This window comes from Phascolarctos cinereus, unplaced genomic scaffold (genome assembly GCF_003287225.1).
Source record: "Phascolarctos cinereus isolate Bilbo 61053 unplaced genomic scaffold, phaCin_HiC Scaffold_3;HRSCAF=262, whole genome shotgun sequence".
NCBI classification, from domain to species: domain Eukaryota; kingdom Metazoa; phylum Chordata; class Mammalia; order Diprotodontia; family Phascolarctidae; genus Phascolarctos; species Phascolarctos cinereus.
In genome coordinates this window covers 90,427,715-90,449,977 of record NW_027555736.1, presented here as the reverse complement: position 1 = coordinate 90,449,977, position 22,263 = coordinate 90,427,715, and the positions used below count along the sequence as shown (strand labels likewise).

At 34.3% G+C, this 22,263-nt stretch overlaps 1 protein-coding gene across 2 annotated transcripts in view; it reads right to left on the bottom strand.

Annotated features, from left to right (window-relative positions):
* CACUL1 (CDK2 associated cullin domain 1) overlaps positions 1–22,263 on the bottom strand; it is an 86,387-nt gene that overhangs the window by 17,745 nt on the left and 46,379 nt on the right. For both annotated transcript variants that reach the window (XM_020988196.2, XM_020988198.2), the window contains exons 4-5: positions 11,977–12,072; positions 5,324–5,426 (exon numbers count right to left, since the gene is read on the bottom strand). In XM_020988196.2, coding sequence (XP_020843855.1) covers positions 5,324–5,426; positions 11,977–12,072 — 199 coding nt within the window. The remainder of the gene's footprint in view (positions 1–5,323; positions 5,427–11,976; positions 12,073–22,263) is intronic.

The window sequence follows — 22,263 nt, the reverse complement described above, 5'->3', positions numbered from 1 at the left end:
AATGTTCTCTAAACTCAATAAGGTCACTAACCCTTACCTTTCCATAAGAGAAATATTTCTGGTAAGTGAAGTCAATAAATCCTGACAAGGAAACACTCAGAAAAATAAAATTTCTGGATTGCAACGGTTTGAGTTTATTCTAAACATGGCAGTAGGGCTGATAACTGAGCTGCTTTAATAATTCCAAATGAAAATGAGTTTTCTTTTTGTCACTAAGGATTCACTGAGATTCATTAACACTTATTCATTATAAAAATTATCAGATTACTCTAGATAACCAATCACTAATAGATACAAATTTTTACTATTTTTCCATTAAGGTTTAGTAAGCTCTAAGTAATTTTTTGGCAGATACTACATGTGAATCGATAATGTTAATTTTTTTAAATTTATGGTCACTGTTATTTATAGCTAAAGTCTTTCAAATAAGTCAATAGCAGAATTTTACTATCGTCTGATATAAAGTTACAGAAAATAATTCTTCATTTGTACATAAATACTCAAATGGATCTATGATCTCATTGATTAGGGAATTCATTCCAAGATAGATTACAATCCATCCACATCTGCCTATTTCATGTTACTCAGGTCCATGGCTCAAGAAAGGTTGACAAAGAGAGTTCATCCAATTTGTTGGAGGCCTTACTCTTTCCCCACAGGGTAACAATGGAACACAACTGCTGCTTATCTGACCCACACACCCCCTTGTTATGTGACCAGACTTCACTTCTGGTCATGCAATTCTCTAAAGACATCTTTTACTCCTATCTGTCAGAGTTTCTCACTTGTTATGTGCTTGCAGGCACCATCCGCCCCTATATTGCCCTCTGTGTGATATTCCTTTTTAGTTTTCCATGCCATATAGCAAGATCAGTAAAACGTTAGTATTAAAAATATGGGCCTTTGCCTTTATAAGAAGTTTTGTAAATGGTAAAAAAAGCTTAGCAATTCCCCTAAAGTAATCCAGTCTGCTCTCCTCCTCTTATTTGTTGAACAAACTCTATAAGGCATCTATCAAAATACATGTTGATATGTAAGCAATACATCAGGCCTGCACAAGAAGTTCTTCATTCACTTGGTCTTTCCTATCTGGATGAACAGGCCAAACTTCTTTGAATGGTTACAGATTTCTTCCAGGAGGCTATATATTTGATGCAACCAGCACAGTACTATCCAAAGACAGGAATCTGGAGGACTTCACAACCCAGTGATTATCCCTCCTTAACTTGGACTGTGAAGGCCAGATCTCTCTCATCACAATGGTAAATACCTTGGGTTAGAATAAGTCTCCCTGTTTTATGCCTCACCTGATGTTTATTATCAGGTCACTGAACAGGATTATTTCTATTGTTACATTTTCTAAGAAATCTAAATTGTTTTGTTGCATGGATGGAAGATATCTTGCAAAAGATCCTGTAAGGTTGTGTTTTGTTTTACCAAGCCAAATTCCTTCATAACCAATAAGCACAACAGGATCATAGTTTATGCAACTTTTTAAAATGAGAAGTATTTCCATGAGAGATATGAGAAAATTCTTTTGACAAACTTAATCTTTCATTATTTAAAAAATGTTCAGCTAGTTAAACTTAAATTTGACCTAATGAGGCATATCATCATCAATATGCATTACTCATTTAATTCTAATTTCATCTGGAAAAAATCTTGACTATATTTAATGCTGTAACAGCTTTTACATTTATATCCAAATTTATTAATAACAAATTGTCAAGAAGATGAATTCTATATACACTAGAGATGCACTGCTGCACGTTCTCTTTTACTTTAGAATATTTAAATTAAATGCCAGATTTTAAGTCATATCTAAAGGCTCCCAAAAACTTCAAGATAATCCTAGTGCAATCATTAGAGGCATTCAATAAGCACTGCTGTCAGTAAATTCTCATTACTCAACCCAATGTTTCAGTAAAGGCAAAGGTAAATGCCTCAGTTGTGTTGTCAAGTAACATAAACATCTAGATGTAGATACTACACACCTCAAAATACATTGTGCTAGGCAAATTTGAAAGCTTTGGGATAAGCACAAGTTAAGAAACAGAAATAAATTTAACTGATGGCTCTTTTAACATAAGAAAAACAAAATATACGTAAGAGTGATCTATATATATATACACACACACAGAGAGAGAGAGAGAGAGAGAGAGAGAGAGAGAGGAGACAGAGACAGATTTTTTTTTTTCAGTAAAAAAAGATCACAGTGTGGTATAGGAAAGAGTACTGGAGTCAAAGAACCTAGATTGAAAAGCTGGCTGCAACACTTAAGTATGTATACAACCTCTGTTAGCTAAGTCATCTGACCTCAGTTCTCATATTTATAAAATGGGAATACTAATTGCATTATTTACTTCCCAAGGTGATAGGAAAGTGGGAGAGAGGAAGCACTTCGCAATTATGAGCTCATGATGTTATAATAAAATGGAGTAAATATGAAAGTACTTTGTAGCCTCAATGCTTATGTAACTTATACTTAAAGTTAACATAATGGAAGCTGTTATTATCACTGATGATTATCAAAGAGGAACTGTGAACTTTTGTCTAACATTATTCCTCTTCAAGGACAAACTTATTTTAAAAAGATACCAATTCTCTTTTTGCCTGTCCCTCCCTCCCTCCCTCCCTCTCCCCATCCCCTTCCCATCTCATATTTCTCTTCAAGTAAACTATTTTGCTAATTTTGATGTGCAAACTAACATTAATCTCTTTGCAAATCAAAACACTCATCTCCTGAGACACTTTCTGAAATTAGCTAACCAAAACCTTTGCATGTTTAGCTTAGCTTGCTTATTCCCCAAACAGTATCACAATGTAGCTTCTTTTGGCTTATAATGACCTTAGTTCCTAAAGCGTATTTCTAGTTGAAACCAAAATAACTATTTTCTTTCAAAGGAGAATACGATTTTTATATCAGCCAGAAGAAGGTATGTTTTATTCTACTCCATCAGGTATTCAAATAATTGTACTACAGGTACCTAACAGAATATTTTTATACCTGCAATCAAAGGTCAGTGTTTGGAATTATTCATGAAATAATTCCTCTCTACAAATCACAGGTTCAGCTTTGGCATTTAGTCATGAATATTTTCTGCACATGGCAATATGCCTTCAATGACCAGGTCTTCTATAAAAACCTCATAGTACAAGACAAAGTGCCACTCAGTTGACATGATAATCCACTTTTCACTGGAGAAAAGAGGGTGTCTACCAGCTCAGTGAGTGTGGAAGGACTGGGAAATGTTTTATATTTCCATTTCTAAAGAGAGGTTTATAGATCAGCTGGTAGGAAGAAACTGATAAACTGGAGTTTAGGTCCATAAACCATGAGGTTTTGTTTCTGTTTTTGGTGTTGTTTTTTTTTTTGTTAGAAAAGTTAACAAAACATAACTACATCACTATTGTTTAGATTCTTTATAGACCTTGAATTTGAGGATCTGGTCACCTTTTCCTTCCTGGGCACTTTGACAGAGTAAAAAATGTAATGTAACTCGGCAGACCAAAGGAATGATCACTCCTAGAGAACAGACCATTTCTATAAAACTTTTATGCCCTATATTAGGTGACATGAGTGTTCTCAGAAAACCCACAGATTTATGAACAGACTCATGTATTCACTGAAAATCATCATAATAAGAAATCTGACCAATCTCTCCTCCCCAACATGAAAATAGCAATTATACCTGCATAAGTATTCAAATAACAAAACTACACAAAATAGGTGGTCAACAGAAGAGCAACATCTTCCTTAACACTGGGAAAAAATATTTAAAATGTATAGGCAGGTAGTGGAAAATAAACCTTCTGGCACTTCCTACATTCACTAGGTGAAGTCAATGAGCAGATAGATGCTTTAGAGTAAAGTAGATACAACAAAGTAAAGTAAAATACAACAAAATGTCCTATCCCATAGCTGACCAGTAGTTGCTATCCATTCATGGGATTTAAAAATATTCATGGAGTTACTTGCTATATTCCCCCTTGAGTAAGTGGGTACACTCAACTAATGCCCATCCTTTTTTGGAAGACCAGAAGCCTTTCTTTTTCATCTCTTTAGCGTCATGTAAATGATAATAAGCAAAGAAACCTTTTATTCATTTGACCTAAACTTCTAAAATCTCTGAAATTCCCTAGAGCTGTGATAAATGAGCAAAACGAAATTGTTTTCCTAGTTATTGCCAAATACAAACGGATATCTACAAAATAAGTAACTTTTTTGTCAGATGGTATAACTTCTCTGTAGGATTTTGGCAGTGTAGATTTTCAACATGCTATATATACCATTATACCAAGGAAAAAACATGAAAATATCAACAGTCTAGGGAATACTTATTAATTAATAGCCAGAATACTAACACATGAAATGTTTTAAAACATCTGTTCAAGTTTTTAAAAAACAGATGGTATTCTTTTAAAATCCTAGGCATCTAAAATGATTCTATGATTTCTCAGGAATTAAATAAAAGATACAGATAACTTCTACCTTTTACCTTCACAAATTGTTTTTTGCATGTTAGTTATATACAACCTCCAAAGATGTCAGTGATTCCCAATACTCTCTCACCATTTAGCTTTACACAGTGGATTCATTCAAACATTTATTCATCTGAATACATACTGTGTAAAAGGAGCTGAGGGAGATAGTTATTTACCAGATGTAAAACTCCTTCCCCTAACATTTTTTTACTGTGTGATTTTTAGCACGTCACTTAGCCTCTTTGCTTCAGTTTTCTCCTCGGCAAAAATGGAGATAATATCTGTACTACCTCACAGGGCTTTTGTAAATGAGATAAAAGATTTAAAGCGCTATATAAAAGTCAGGTATTACCCAAATGCTATGAAAAAATAATGCACTGCTTTCTAAAATTATCCCCTTTCATCTCTATTCATAGTATATTTATATCACCATTTAACATTAAAGAAATTTCTTAATGAGTGATGAGGCTGCATGAAATAAAATGAAATACAAAAAGAAAAGCTAAATAGAATGTTTATGAACTGACCATTAAAGTCAAGTCTGGGTATTAAATCAGACAAAAAATAAAAACTATGCCCAGATATTTTAAAATAAAATCCACTATGCATTTTCATGTTATATGCTAATTTATATGACTTAGTTTTATGCAGTTTTAAGACAATACAATACTATTCTTTTTGTACCTTCAATGCCAAAAGTATTATCAGTTTTCAGAAATAAAGTAAATGATAATCATGAAAGCATGATTCTTTCAAAAGATTTAGTTTGAACCAGAAACCTTTGCCAGAATAATTTTAAAGCCTCCTCAACTTTCAAAAGGTAAACATATTTACTTACGCATTAGGCTGTAAATGTGCTTTTCTGCAACATGTTCCGTAAACAGCTTTATAAGATCATCTTTTAAGTCTCTGTTAAGCTTGGTTTCTATGTAAAATTTATTCTGGAAAGTAAGATTAAAAAATAACATTTAGAAGCAAATAATCATTCCAATGAAGTGATTCACTAAAATGCTAATAACATTTTTACTTTTAAGTAGTAAGGGGTACCAAATCTCTAAAAATAGTTTCCACCACAAATATCAAAGTCATCTTTGTTTTAAAGGTATAACTTTGTCCAATTTTATGAAATAATGCTAAAACCCACAAATTTTTAAGTTAAATAATGTTGTCGATTCTGTTTCACAGTCAATTTCACAGAACCAAGGCAAGTAGAAATGAAGACTTCTCAGTAGAGGAGAAAATAAGGGAAGAAGTTGTAACTTTCCAACCATTCATTTAAAAAACTGCATTAGAGGAGAGAAGGGAGCCAGGGATGCAAGAGTTTAGTACAGTATCTGACCTGGGCTTAACTAATTTAACTTTGCTGTTACAACAAAATTTAGAAAAAGAACTGAAGATACAGAGTGGATTCTTTTCTCTCTCCCCCATTCTGTTCTCTATCTCCCTCCCATCTCTTCAGATAATATATTAGTCTAAAATCTTTGATCCCAATCTGAATTAAGAAACCTTATCAATACTTAAATCAAACTTCTAGGAAAAATTGTGCTCATCTTTTTCAAGGGTGACTCCGCAAAAGCAAGAAGTTCTTGACTGATTCATGTAAGAGCAGCACCCTCTCTCTCCATGCCTTGACCAAATTAGAGTAACAATTATATTAAGGAGAAATCTTTGATTCTTCAGTTCATGCAAGTATCTCTAGATCATCTTTGGTGAGGTACAAAGGAAAACTCTTACAGTGAGTAATCAGAAAGAGGGACTGGACTGTTTTATGAAAACAAAAATGTTTTAATTTAATTTTTAATTTAATATTGTTCCTAAGACTTATCTTGCTTAATTTGACTGTGACGTTTGTCTACAGTTTGAGAATATTTAAAATTGTAAATTCCAAAATGGGGAAACTGTCACCTCTTGGTTTGCAGAAAAAGCTCAAATTGTAATCGTTTGTTCTTCCACAGAACAAAGAGTAACACATTCTTCTCTAAAGAATATTGGCAATTATAACCATAATTAGTATATGCTACAGTTTGCTACTAAGTACTAATAAAAGGCATTGAACATAAAACATTATCACAGCTTCAAAGGATTTATAGCTCAAAAGAATCTCAAAAAAAAATCTAGTCCATATCTTCATTTCACAGATGAGGAAACTGAGGTCTAGTGAAGTCAAGTGACTTGTCTAAACCACAAAGACACTAAGTAGAAAAGTTGAGATTTACATATTTAGCCAATCCCTGAATTCACTGGTCTTTCCCTTCTTTTCTATCATTCTCTTTTTCGCTTCTTACTACTTTTAAATGGAAGCATTCTGATAGCTCCTCGGTCCAGTATCATTACAGTTTAATCACGTAGCACAAGTTGTTCAGAATTCTCACTCACTCACAGCTACAAAAATAGCTGGTCATACTCTTGATTTTGCCATCATATAAAACTGCAATGTTTCTGAACTCTGAAATTCCCTTATCTGATTCACTGTTTTCATTCTACTTCTCCCCTTCTACCTTGCAACTCCAAACTCTGGTCTTTGTCCTCACTATGATGTCCAAACCCTCTGTCCTTTACTTCTTTCTTTTCCAGGCCATCACCCCTGCACTGGCTACATTTTTTCCCATTTCCATTTTGACATCCTGGAGAACCAAATCCATAGTACATGGTCCTCTCCTCTCAAGTCCCTTGCCACCTTATCATCAATCTGGCCTCACCTACCCTTAGACTTGAATTACTTTCACCATCACTCCCTTTACTCCTCCTGCTGTTGAACAAAAGTAGAGAAAATTATAAAACCATGCTACACAGGTCCACTACAAATCTGTGTTACATAATCTCAATTGGACCTAACTTTCACCAAGCAGCCCTTTGACACCAACCTGACTCACCATCCCACTCACCACAGCAAGGGTTTCCAAACCTTTTCCTCTCTCCTCAAACCTCCCATGGTTCCCTCTTTCCAACCCTCTTGGCTGAGAAACTTCCCTCATATTTCACTGAAAAAATTGAGATCATTTGGTGATAGCTTTTTTTCTCTCCCCTCCTCAACCAACAGGTGCCTTCACCATCTCACATGAGGTGGCTGCTCTTCTCCTTGCCTCCAAGGTAAAATCCTCTCTTGTTCACAAGTGACCGCATTCCATCCCGTTTTCTTTTAAGACTGTCTTATCATTACCAATCTCATTTATCTTCATGCTTTTCCTGTTTACTGCCTGCTTTCCTACTGCCTACAAACATGCCTGTTTCCCTTCACTTGATCCCTCCTTCTCAATGAGCTACTGTCCCTTCCAACTCCTGCATTTTGTGGCCAAACTCACTAAGAAGGTTGTTTAGGACAAGTGCCTCCACTTGCTCTGCTCTCACTCTCTTCTTTACAGTCTGGATTCTGACCTCATCATTTAACTGAAACCACTTTCTGCAAACTTACTAACGATCTCTTAGTGGCCAAATCTGATGGCTTTTTCTCAGTTTTCATCTTTCTTGACCTTTCTGCAGCCTTTAACACTATCAAATACCCTCTTTTCCTTGATATTCTCTCCTCTCTGGGCTTGGGACACTATTCTGACTATGAGTGCCTTGAGATCAGGGACTGCTTTTTGCTTTTCTTTTATTCCCAAGTGCTTAACAAATGTTTACTGACTGACTCCAAAAGAATACTAAATTATACTTAACCAGGTGACATACATCAGGTAACGTGTTCGAATGAATACCTGTTAATGAGTTTCATTAATAAAAGGACAAAACATTATGCAGTATCCATTCTATGTTTTTATTCATAGTTTAGGGACTCAGCTACTTTACACTATACAAACACCACTAAAAGTATCTTATTACTGAGTACGTAAGAGGCAGACTGGAATAGGAGGAACTCCAGGTTTGGCATTAGAAGACATAGGTTCCAATTCCAGCCTGCCACAACTTGGGTAAGACAGTTCCTTTCTCTAGGCCTCTACTGTCTCACCTACAAAACGATGGAGTTGAAACAGACGAGTTATAACATCCTTTCCAACTTTAAACTGCATGATTCTCTAAAATAAGTCAAATCAACCTCACATACATACCTCTCTCGATTTAAAATTACAGTGGCTTTAAAAAGGTAATATGAATGAATAATGACAAAGGACTACATGAGAATAAACTGCTTACATTCAAATATGGGGACATGATAACATATGCCCCCTCTGCACCCTATCATCACCAGAGTTCAGACAGGAAGTCCAATTAGACAAGGCCTGAGAGTGGTTCTGTTTTGTCTTGATGACATTAAGTAAAGAATAGAAAGAAAGGTGAAGAGGAATATACTAGGGAGAAGGAGAAAGGAAGGTTAAGGAAAATTATCTCACATAAACAGGGTATACAAATAGACATCTATACAAACAAAGAGAGGGAAGTAAGGAAAACAGCTAACACTTGAACCTCACTCTCTTGAATTGGTCAAAAGAAGAAAGAATATATACTTACATGCAACCGTACACTCACATACAAATGGCACAGAAATACATTTTACTCAATAGATGAACAGGAGAGAAAAGAAGAGAAGGTGTGAAGGGAGATTTAGAAGGAGGGCAGATGAAGGGAACAATTAGTCCTGAGCAAAACAAATTCTAAGGGATGTACAAAAATACTGACAGTTCTTTCTGAAGTAGAAAAGAATGGGAATCTGCGAGGATGCACATAAACGCAGAATGGTTGAACAAGTTATGACATATATAAATGTGATGCAATAGCAGTGTTGAACTCTCATCAGCATAATACGGTTTAATGATGAAAAATGTTACCCATTTCCAGATAACAGAGGTAATGGATACAAATGCAGAATGAGAACTTTTTTTTTTTATGATATGGCCAATGTGGAAATCTGTTTTGATTAACTCTATGTGTTTGTAATGAGTTTTGTTTTTCTTGTGTTCTCAATTCGGGGATGGGGGTAAAGTTGGTGTAGGAAAGTAAAGGGCATATCTCAGCTAATTAAAACAAATAAATTTTTTAAACCAAAAAAAATTTACAATTGGCTTTCTTTCAGATGAAAATTTAATGTCCAGAAATACAAAGTTAGTGAAGCATAGCTTCAGGTTGATTTTTAAAATTAAATTAATGCAAATCTTTTTTTCCAATTTTTTAAAAACATTTTTACTTAAAGTTTTGAGTTCCAAATTCTATTCCTTCTTCCCTCTTTCCTTCCCCTCCCTTCTCCCTGAGACAGTAAGCAATCGGATATAAGTTATACACGTGCAATTATGTAAACCATTTCCATATTAGCCAAATTAATAAGCATCTTAAATAAAACTTTTCCATTGTTGTTCAAATAAAAATTTAAAGAAAACATTATTTAGTTGTACAAGCATTTTCATCCTTTGAAGTAAACAAGGTATCTGTCACACTAATGTGTATACTCTTTATTTGTTTTTATTTTGTTTTTTGGTTAGGCAATGGGGGTTAAATGACTTGCCCTGGGTCACATGGCTAGTAAATGTTATATGTCTGAGGCCAAATTTGAACTCTGGTCTTCCTGATCCAGGGCCGGTGTTATATCCACCGTGCCACCTAGCTGCCCCCACTAATGTGAACAGCAATAAGAAATGAAACCATTCTACTTACAGAAGTCCGAAAGGAAAATCTTTTCAATATATATGATTTATTTTCACTTCTGAGTTATTACACAATTAAAATTTTAAGTTTCAAGGCACTAAACTTTGATGTTACTACTCAGTAGTGGGAATACACTGTTCTGATTGTAACAGAAAAGTTACAAAACTAGTGAGTACATGTGGTACCTCAAACAAAAAACACTATATTCCACAGAATAACTTAAATGCTTACAATATTTGCTCTTCTAAAATACTAAATAGACTCCCTATTCACAAACCACCATGACAAATATCAAAGGGCTATGACTGGAAAAAGAAATGGTCTAGTCATTATCAAGAGCAAGAGATAACCACGAGTTTCACCACAAAATGTTAAGAGATCAAGAGTATGGCCTCCAACACTGTGCATGGACATCCCCTCCCCCTGCATTAAAAATGTACATGAAGATATGGACAAGAATCATACAATTTTAGAAGGACAGATGGGTTGAGATTTGAAACACTGGAAGGATTACCCATATCAATGAAAGATAGGTACAATGAAGTATTATACAACACACCCTGATTAACATACAGACACTAAATCTTTCTTCATCATAATGAGACAATAAGTTTAATACTTATTATTCATAGTTTTAAAAAGCAAGATATAATTGTATGATCTTAGATCAAATAGATCTTAGAGCTATAAGTTATCATATTTTATTTGTAACACCCAGCCACTGTCAATTTATGTACACAACAGACTTTGAAATTAAGTTTTAACATCTACTCATTCTCAATTCTCTCACCCAGAAATATCCTCTATCCCTACAATCTACTTCTAATCTACACTCTCTATAGTGGAAATGTCAAGAGAAAAGGAGTTTAATTTATGAAAATAAAAGTATGTTCACAGCAATACAGTTATTACTTTAACTCCCAATATCACTACAACCCAAAATAACTAACTTCTCCTAAATAAGGTGCCTATGAGGTACTTAAAAAATAAAAAAACAGGTGATAAGCCTTTTCCCCCCAAAGCTGACATTTCACTAAGGGATAAATGCTATCCAATCATTCACACAGAAACAGTTAATGTCACTTCTTTAACAGGAATGAATAAATGCATCTTTATGGACTGCAAAAAGAGGAATTTTAAAAAAGATTTTATTTGACCCACCTTCTTACAAAGGAAATACCACCCTAGTTCATTCAGCATTCTACTAACAAAGCCCCTATTAGTCATCATTTTTGCTTATAATACAACTTATATTTGTATATTTTATTTAGTCTGAATATAAATTCATAATGTAAACAACCAGCAACAGCAGCTGTGATCTAAATTGATGGAATGAGTACTTGCACTAAAAAAAGGTTATATATTCTGCAGCAGTTTTTAAAATTTATATTATATATGTGGCATATACATCCCTTATTTGCCTGAGAAGTTGGTTAATTAAAATATCTCACTGCCCAAATCATGTTGACAACTGTAACTTAAATGAGCAAGGTCTGACATCCCAACAGATTACAAAACATAACCAAGAAAAAGATGCAACTATGACCCATCAACTAATGGGGCAGGAACAACATATAAACTCTCCTTACTATATAGCAGTTTGACTATACCCCTCATTTGATACTTGGCATGTGCTGTCTGGTATTATTAGTTACTCTACGAGTTTTACCTCTTTAACTAGACTTTAAACTCCTTGAGAAGAGAAATCAAGATTTTAAAAGATATTCAAGTGTTGTTACCAGATTATTATATGGCTTATCCTAAATCCTGGAGCTGTTACTTTACAGCAATTTCAAAAACGGGAAAAAAGACAGAAAAATGTCACAAATATCTCAAAGGGTATTGTCTCATTGATCAGATTATGGTTCTAGTTCATATATTCTCCTCAGGGTCGTTTTTTTAATAGCATAAACTTACCATATATATGAAAAGAGGCACAATGCTCTGCAATGCTCCCATATATTGTCCAAGTGCTAAGTTAAATCTTTCAATATAGAGTTCAGGAGGGCTGGCCTGTAGGAAGCAATAAAAAAAAAATGTGATCTTTTTTTCTGGCCCAAATAGTGAATAAAAACCTAAGGCAAAAAGCAATATGGTTAATAGCTACAAAAAGACCCCATACTATGATTTGAAAAGTAAGAAATCCAAAATGATGCCATAACTGATACCTGAATGAAGTGAAACTTCAGTCTTAAAGATTGGAACTCTCTCTATTACTAAATATGACTGTGACAAGTTCTATAGTTTGGTTGAGAGACCTTAAACACACACACACACACACACACACACACACACACACACACAACGTTAAAAAGCTCATTAAAAAGTTTTACCTCTTCCTAGTTGAAAACATATATTAATGTTTAGATGAAATAATGCTTAAAAGTTCAAAATTATTACTAAATTGTATAACTAACTTCAACAATTCATTTTACCCAATGCAGGGTAGAAAGTCAAATGTGAAGAAGTTTGGAAGACTTCATACAATATGATATCCCAAGTCATAAACCTACCCTTTTAAAAAACAGTAATACCACCTTTCATCTTACATTTTCCTTAAACATAAACTAAATGTTTTTATATACAATTTCATATGGTTCTCTAAGAAGCCAGGACATTCTTATCATCTGACACCAGTTGTACAATTCTGTTACAAAGGTACTTCACCTGAGTCTCAATGTCCTTCTCTCTCTCAGAAGGGGAAAAATCTTCTTACCTCTATCCCTACCTCAGTGTGTTACTCTGAAGAAATGGCTTGAGTCATTATTTTATAGATAAAGAAACAAACAGAAAGTGGTTAAGTAATTTCTCCAACAACACCAAGCACAGCAGCACCAGGCTGATATACCTGACTTAAGGGCTCACTTTCCTCATTAGACCATTCAACCACAAAATACCCACACAAAGTGAGATTGGTTGTATAAAGTAGAAAATACAACATTTTCTTCTGTGGATCAAAGAACACAAGTCTTGTTTTTGTTATCATATCTCCTACAGAAAGAAGCCTGACACTACTTAAAATAATAAGAAAAAACATAACAGCTCATATTTATGTAACATCTTAAGACTGCAAAACACTTTTCATTAATTCTCCTAACAATGCTAAGAAGCAGGTGCTTTTATACCTCTTTTACAGAGGTGGACATGAGGTTCAAAGAGAATACATGGCTTGGACATAGTCACATGGCTATCTGAAACGGTATTCAAACCCAAGTCTTTCTTAGGAATTTCTCTAGGAATTAACTGGTTGAAATCCTGTCTCCTTCACTTATTAATTATATGAAATGGGTCAAGGTACCTCCTTTGTACTACCTGAATCACAAGAAAACTATAAGTAAAATAAGTGAGAACACATATAAAAGCACTTTTAGAGGTGTAAAATACTAAATAAATAAGATAAATTTTATTTAAGTAAAATTCGCTTTTACATTAACAAAAAATCAGTGCAACCAGAATAAAAAAGTAAATATTAAGAAAAAATTTTTTGCATAAGAATTTCATAAGCATCTGATGGAAGAACATGAATGTACAAGACAAAAACCCATCCCCCAGTGGATAAATGATCAAAGGATATGAAGAAATCACTCTCAAAAGAATATACGATTGTAACATAAGATTGTTACAAAACACTACTAGGAGGAATACAAATCAAAATAATTCTAAGGTTTTACCTTATTTCCAGAAAATTAGCAAAAATGCTAAGAAATAAGAGTCTAAGTTGGAAAGGTTACTAAAAGATAGGGACATGAATGCCTTGTTAGTGGAACTATGAATTCATCCAACTATTCTAGAAAGCATTTGGGAATTATACTAAGAACAAGTCAAACTTAAGTCTAATGGACAATAAAATATTCACAGAATCACTTGTAGTAGCAAAGAACTAAAAACAAAAAAGATGCTATCAATGGAGACTAAACAAATCATGGTAAATTGTAAATGTGAAGGAATATTCCTGTCATAAGAAACAACGAAAGTGAAAACTTAGATGAACTAAAATAAAGTGAAGTAAACAAAACCAAGAAAACTAAATATGGAAAGAACAACAATTAAAATAGAAATCAAACACTCTGTAATGATAATAAAGTTTGAACTCTCTACTTTGCAAGTTTAGGGGATTACAGATGTGGAACACTGCACATGCTCAGAACTAACTATCTTCTGCTGATCTGCTTTTTTTGTTTCCTCTTCTTTATTCTTTATTATAATATATGACACTCTGGGTAGGGAAAACATTTATATAAAACAAAAAATAAAGGTGACATAGAAACAAAATATAATGAAAGGAAATAAAATTTGCTTGTTACTACTTTAAAAAAAATAAGTACTCTTAAACAGAACAGCATATATTGAATTCATATACCAAAACTGTAAAAAAAAAAAAAATTAACAACTTCTAGTAAGACCATTTAGGAATCTCCAAAAAACTGTATGAACATAATAGTCTTCCAACACTAAGTTAAGGAGCTTAAGAAGTGATCATGATTAAAGTTAATACAAACACGTTTATGTTTCAGCATCCAGAAAACATAAAAAATAGCTAAAATGACTTGAAATCCTTTCTGATGATAACATTCTACAATTCTAAAAAGTACCTAAGGCCCAGCTCCCTGACACATACATACATGCATGCAGACATACACACACACACACACACACACACACACACACACACACACACACACTCTCTCCATCATATTAAATAAATGATCAAGATTCCCAAAGAGAAACAATAGTAAGCTCTTCCATCCAACGTAGGTCTGCACAAAAAGAAAGCAACAATAATTATTAATAATAATAAAACTAATACTACTACATTTATATAGTGCCTACTACATACCAAGCGCTGTACTAAGCACTTTACAAATATTATCTCATTTGATTCTTAGAAAAATCCTATGAGGTAGAAGCTGTTATTTTCTTCATTTTACAGATGAGGAAACTGAGTTAAAGAGAGGTTAAGTGACTTGCGCAAGGGTCACAGAACTAGTTAAGTGTCTGACATCAAATCCGAACTCAGGTCTTTGTGATTCCAAGCCCAAGGCTCTATCCACTGAGCCACCCCTAAGCTAGCTCAGGAAGCATTACTTGTGAGGACAGGAGCAAACAAGGCCTGATTACCACAACTAAAAGTGTGTAAGGGAGGCAGAGGGAGGAGATGATTGGGATCTGACCTTGGCCCCAAATCTCAAACCAAGAACTGAGGCATCTTTTGCCTCTTTTTCTATCCTCGGGTTTTAGCATGTAAGCTTTTAGCATACAATCATCAATAACGTGCCTTGCAGGAAACAGCATAATCTTAAATACAAACACAAGAATAAAGACAAACCAAGAAGGGCAACACCATCTGAGCAATCAGAAGGGACTACAAGCTGATAAAACTATTTACATAAGGGGAGAAGAGACAAGTATGCCTTTAAAACTTGGCATTCCTGTGTAAAAGAGGAACTTAATAAAGACAAGCACAAAGCCTAGAGGAAGTTTTCATTTGTTTTAATGGTTTTAAGATGAAAGAAAAGGAAGGGGGGAAAAGACACTAGGGAAGAAACAAGGAAGACAGGAGGGAAACCTGCTAGTTCATATAAATGGAGTGCATGAGAAGAAGAGTATACAAACACAGAGGATGGGGTGAAGAAAACAGGCATCTCATAAACCTTACTCTTATCTCAACCAGACAAAGGAGGGTTGAACATATACAAAGTTTGTGTAGAAATACAATAAATTCAACAGTACACAGTAACTACAAAACCGTAAATAGAAATGATACATCAAAAAATCAAAAGTAAACATAACAAAATTATACACAACCTCAACCTACCCCTTTGTCAAGGCGGGAATAGGTGCTACATGATGCACATTTTCAGACTTTTTTGATGTATTTCCATTAGTTGTGTTAACTTTTTCCCCCTTTCTTAAAAAAAATACTATTTGTCATATGGGATGGCTGGGGGAGAGGGGTTACGTGGGATATTACAGTGATATAAAAAAAGAAAACATAAATTAAAACTTTATCTTTAAAAAAAACTGTGGGCAAGTTCTGAACTAAATGAACAGAGCAGGAACAGTAGAGTAGGAGCACATCAGTTTAGAGATCACCTGTGCTGATCACACTATTTTTGTTTATTACCTTCTTCAAAAAGAGGACAAGGGAGCAACAGGGAAAATATACAAGGGGAAATTCAGTTATAGCCATCAAAATGAATGGGATAAAATATAAGAAGATAGTAGAATGGATTAGAAAGCAGAATCCAATATATGTTGTTTATAATAAATACACTGGAAACACAGACTGAATTAAAATGAAAAGTTAAGAGTATATTTCATTGTGCTTCAGATGAAATCAAAATGATAATCATGATCTCAGACAAGGAATAAAAATGAACATAGTTAAAAGATAAACAAGAAAATTACATTATGCTCAAATATACCAGAGAGAACTAATAATATCAACATTTAATATACAGGCACCAAACAGTTCAGGATCTAAGTATATGAAAGAAAATTTAATTGAATTACATGGAGAAAAAGAAAAACACTAAGAATTGAGGACCTCAATGATCCCTTTTTGGACTTGGAAAAAACTAACAAAAAATAAGACAGAAGTTAAAGATCTGAATAAAATTCTAATAGTACAGATAAGGTAGATCTTGGATAATCACTAAGTAGAAATAGAAAGGACTGTTCATATTCATCAATTATGAAAGACACATTTATAAAAATGACATGCTAGGGCACTAAAACTACAAACAAATTAAGAAAAGTCAAAATATTAAGTACATACTTTAGTGATAAAATAATCCTCTTAAGAATTCAAAATTAAATGGGAGACTAAATAATTTAATCTTAAAGACTGGTGATTCAAAATATAAATCAATTAATAAAAATATATGAAGTGTCTACTATGTACCAGGCACTGTGTTAAGCATTGGGGACACGAGAAAAGGCAAAAGACAGACCCTGACTTCACAATAATAGGGGAGACAACATGCAAACAAATATATGCACACAAGTTATATACAGGATAAATAGAAAACAATTAACAGAGGGAAGGCACTAGAATTAAATGGGGTTGAGAAAATCTTCCTGTAAAAGACAGGATTTTAGCTGGGACTCCTACTGCCAGGAAGGCAGTAGGAGGCATTGAGAAGGATCAGCCAGGGAAAATGCCCAGAGCCAAGAGATGGAGTGTCTTGTTTGTGGAACAGCCAAGAGCCTGTGTCACTGGATCAAAATACATATGGAGGGGAGTAAGATGTGACAAGACTAGAAAGACAGAAGGTGGCTAGAGAGAAAAGAGTATCAAGGAGAAGAGAATGATCAATAGAATCAAAGGCTGTAGAGAGGTCAAAAAGAATGAGGACTGAGAAAAAGGACATGGGATTTGACAACTAAGAGGTCATCAGTAATTCTGAAGAAAGAAGTTTTGGTGGAATGATAAAAGTTGAAAGCTGGAATGTAGGAGCACCTATTGCAGACCTTTTTCGACGATTTTAGGTAAAAGGAAGAAGAGATATAGACAGTGGAGACGTAAGGATCAAGTGAAGGATTTTTCAGGATGGGGGGAAATGTGAAAATTTGGAGACAATAGGAAATGAGCCAATTAACAAAGAGAAATGGAAAATAAGTGATAAGAGTGAGGATGACAGAGGGGACGGATGGAATGAGATCTCTTGAGTAGGTAGAGAGGTTAGCCTTGGTAAGGTATAAAACCACCTCATCATATGAGACATGAATGAAGGTATCTGAGTGATAGAAGGTGAGGAAGAAGGGAAGAGCTCACAGTGAATGGTCTTAATTTTTTCTATGAAATAGGAGGGAAGGTTATCAGCTGAGAGGGTTGGGGGAAAAGGAGCCATGGGAGGTTTGAGAAGGGATTAAAAGGTTTGGAAGAGCTATGGAGAGCTGGATAGTGAGTTCATAAAGCAGGTACAGAAGGACTGACTTGTAGCAGTGAAAGCCCAGTTAAGATTATGTAACAAAAATCTGTAGTGGACCCAGATAGAAAGGTTGCGCAATTTTCTCTACCTTCACTCATAATTCATGCATAATTTCATCAAAACAAATAACAAAGGAAACAAAAAGAATTGGAGGGATGTGAATTTTAAGGGTCACATTTATATCTCAAAACACTTTCATAACAAAAGAGAAAGGACTGACCATTGAACTGAGCATAGAAATTTTTTTTAAAATGGAAAAAGCAACAAATTAATGCAAAAAAAATCAAATTACCCACAAAAAATCATTAAAAATAAAAGTGAGGTGGAATTTTTTTAGTGAAATAAAAAAAACTGTTACCTAACCTGATGATAAAAAAGGAAACTAATTTCCAATATGAACAAGAGAATTCTCAACAAAGAGAAAAGGAAATCATACACTATTTTTCTGAATTATATGCTAACAAAATAGATATGTATGAAATGGAAGAACATTTACAAAAATACAAAATACCCAGATCATCAGAAATAAAAATAGACCATCTATTAGTCTACTGTCAGAAAAAGAAAATGAACAAGCCATAAATGAACTCCCAAAGAAAAGACCTGGGACCAGACAGATTCACCAATGAATTATATCAAATCTTCAAAGAACAATTTCTAATATTACACAAATCGTTTGCCAAAACAGAGCAAAAAGGGAATCATAACAAATTGCTTCTATGAAACAAATATGATCTTGACAAGTTAATAACAGACAAAGCAGAAGAAAAGTATAGAATCTAAAGAACAGCAACACAAAAATATTAAATAAAATATTAGCAAAGAGGCTAAAACAATGTATTTTAAAGATTATATTTTGTAACCAAGTTATATTTATACCCAAGAATTCAGGATTAGTTCAAGATTAGGGAACCTGTGTATGTGTGTGTGGGGGGGTGCACACACGCGCATGTATACATATATATGCATGTATATATACACATATAGTATATCTATATCTATAATATGCTATGTTAACTTTTTAAAAATAGGTAGTATTCACACACCACTTTAAACTTTGCAAAGCACTTTTACATATGTTAACTCACTTGATCCTCATAATAACCCTGGGAGATAAGCACTATTATTATCCCCATTTTACAGATGAGGAAACTGGGGCAGACAGAGATAAAGTGACTTGCCCAAGGTCACACAGCTAGTAAGTGTCTGAGGCTGGATTTGAACTCGCGTCTTTCTGACTCCAGGTCCAGCACTCTATCCACTGCGCCACCTAGCTGTCTAAAAAACAATAAAAACCATATGATTATATAATTAAAGGCAGAAAATGCTTTTGATAAAACACCTATTTCTGTCAAAAAAAAAAGACCTTTAAAATTACAGGAATAAATGGTCCCTTAATAAGGTCAATTATATCTAGATAAAAGCTTTTCCAAATAAGATGACCAACAACAAAATAAAGTTCAATCCACTACTATAATTTGATGCAGTTCTAGAAATACAAGCTATAGTAACAAAACAAGAAAATGAATTTTGGGGAATGGCAGAGGAAAAAAAATACCAATTTTTACAGATGATAATAGTTTAACTATGGAGCAGCTACAAATTAACAGCAACAATTCCTAATGTCAGAAAAGTAGGCTATAAAAAAAATCCACCAAATCATCAATCTTTCTGTATGTGATCAACAAAACCCAGTAGCAAGAGACAGAAAGAAAAGTTCCATTCTAAACAAATGCAGAATATGGTAAATATCTGCGAATCCATCTACCAAAACACACACAGGATTTATATTAATATAATTATAAAACGCTCTTTACAAAAATAAACACATGTAAATAATCAGAGCAATATTAACTGGTTGTGCCTGCTTGGGCTTTACCAATATAATAAAAATGATACTACCTGAATTAATTTGTAAATTTACTGCCATGCCATTCAAAACACCATTATAAAACTAGAAAAAATAGCAATTTGGAGTCAAGCCAAGAAGCACTGATTAAGCATTTACTATGTGCCTGGTACTGTTAGGCACTGGTATTATATATATAAAGATAAAAATGGTTCCTGTCCTCAATGAGCTCACATTCTAATGGGGGAGACAATATGCACACAACTATATATATATATATATATATATATATATATATATATATATATATATATATATATATATATACACACAAGATATATACAGGATAAACTGATGGTAATCTCAGAAAAAAGGTACTAGCACTAAGAAGGATAATAAAGGCCTTTTGCAGCCAGTGAAAATGGATTGAGTAAGAAGACCAGCATCCCAGGCTCATCAAGTATATAGAAGGGAATAAGCTCTTTCTTGCTGCTGGATCCAGATGGCTCTGGCTTGCCAAAAAGACTATTTTATGGAGAACTAACACAGGGCAAGGTTCACACAGTGGTAGTGACACAAGGACACTTTCTTAAGAACTTTGGAATTGACTATATGACATGGGAGACACTGACAGAGGACTGCTCAGTATGGTGTGCCCTCATGAGAGAAGGTGCTGTGAGCAAAGCAGAAGTGAAGTAGCTCAAAAGAAATATGAGATACCTGATAAGGGCCTTCTTTCTAAAATATATAGAGAACTAAGTTAAATTTATAAGAATACAAGTCATTCCCCAACTGATAAATGGTCAAAGGATATGAACAGGCAGTTCTCAGATGAAGAAATTAAAGCTATCTATAGTCATATGAAAAAATGCTCTAAATCACTATTGATTAGAGAAATGCAAATCAAAACAACTCTGAGGTACCACAACACAGCTATCAGATTGGCCAACATGACAAAACAAGAAAATGATAAATGCTGGAGAAGATGTGGGAAAATTCGAACACTAATGCATTGCTGGTAGAACTGTGAACTGATCCAAACATTCTGGAGAGCAATTTGGAACTCTGCCCAAAGGGCTATAAAAATGTGCATACCCTTTGACTCAGCAATAGCACTTCTAGGGCTGTATTCCAAAGAGATTTTTAAAAAATGGGAAAAGGATCTACCTGTATAAAAATATTTATAGCAGCTCTTTTTTGGTCCCAAAGAATTGGAAATTGAAGGAATGCCCATCAACTGGGGAATGGCTGAACAAGCTGTGATATATGAATGTAATGGAATACTATTGTGCTATAAGAAATGATGAACAGGTGGACTTCAGAAAAACCCGGAAAAGACCTGTATGGACTGATGCCAAATGAAATGAGCACAACCAGGAGAATGTTGTATACAGTAACAGCCACGTTGTGAGATGACTAACTTTGACAGACTTAGCCCTTCTCAGCAATGCAAAGACCTAAAGACATCTCCAAAAGTCTTATGATGGAAAATGCTATCCGCATCCAAAGAAAGAACTACAGAGTTTGAACGCAGATCGAAGCATACTATTTGCTTTTTTTTTCTTCTGCTTTGTTTGTTTCCTCTTTCTGGTGGTTCCTTCTACTGGGTCAAATTCTTCTTTACAACATGACTAATGTGAAGATATGTTTAATAGGAATGTATATGTAGAGGCTATATCAGATTGTATGCCATCTTGGGGAAGGAGGTGGGGAGGGAGGGGGAGAAAAATTTAAAACTCAAAAGCTTATGGAAGTGATTGTTGATAAATCAAAATAAATTGATTAAAAAAATTAAATTAAAAAAAGAAATATGAGATGTACAAATTTAGAGAATCCACCCCAAATGTTCACATGGACTATTTGTGCCCCACCTGTGATAGAACATTCCAAGCTTATATTGGTCTGATCAACCACAGTGGTGTACACTGTAACTTGACAAAATGACATAGTGATGTCATTTTGGTCTCTTCAGGAACAAAGCACAAGAGCCTAGCCTTAATCACTGTATGGGTGTTGCCTCCATCAAACTGAGACCTGGGAAAGACATTAACTTAAAAAGGCCAAGGTCTCTCACTGTATCTACGGCCATTTCCAGTCATTCTATCTATATCTTGCCACTGGACCCAGATGGCTCCAGAGGACAGAGTGAGGCTGGTGACTTTGAACAGCCCTCCCTCACTTAAATCCAATTCACTTGCAAGTCATGGCATCACCTTCCTGATCTCATGGTCCCCTCTGAGAACAAACGACAAACAACAGAAGGGAGTAAGAAGTCAGACAACTAAAAAGATAGGAATAGGCTAGGTTATAAAAGGCTTTAATAGGCAAACCAGATTTTCTATTTGATAATAATTTAACAGGGAGTCAATGGAATTTATAGAAAGGAGGAGAGGGTGGCACACAGATCGATGGTCAGACCTG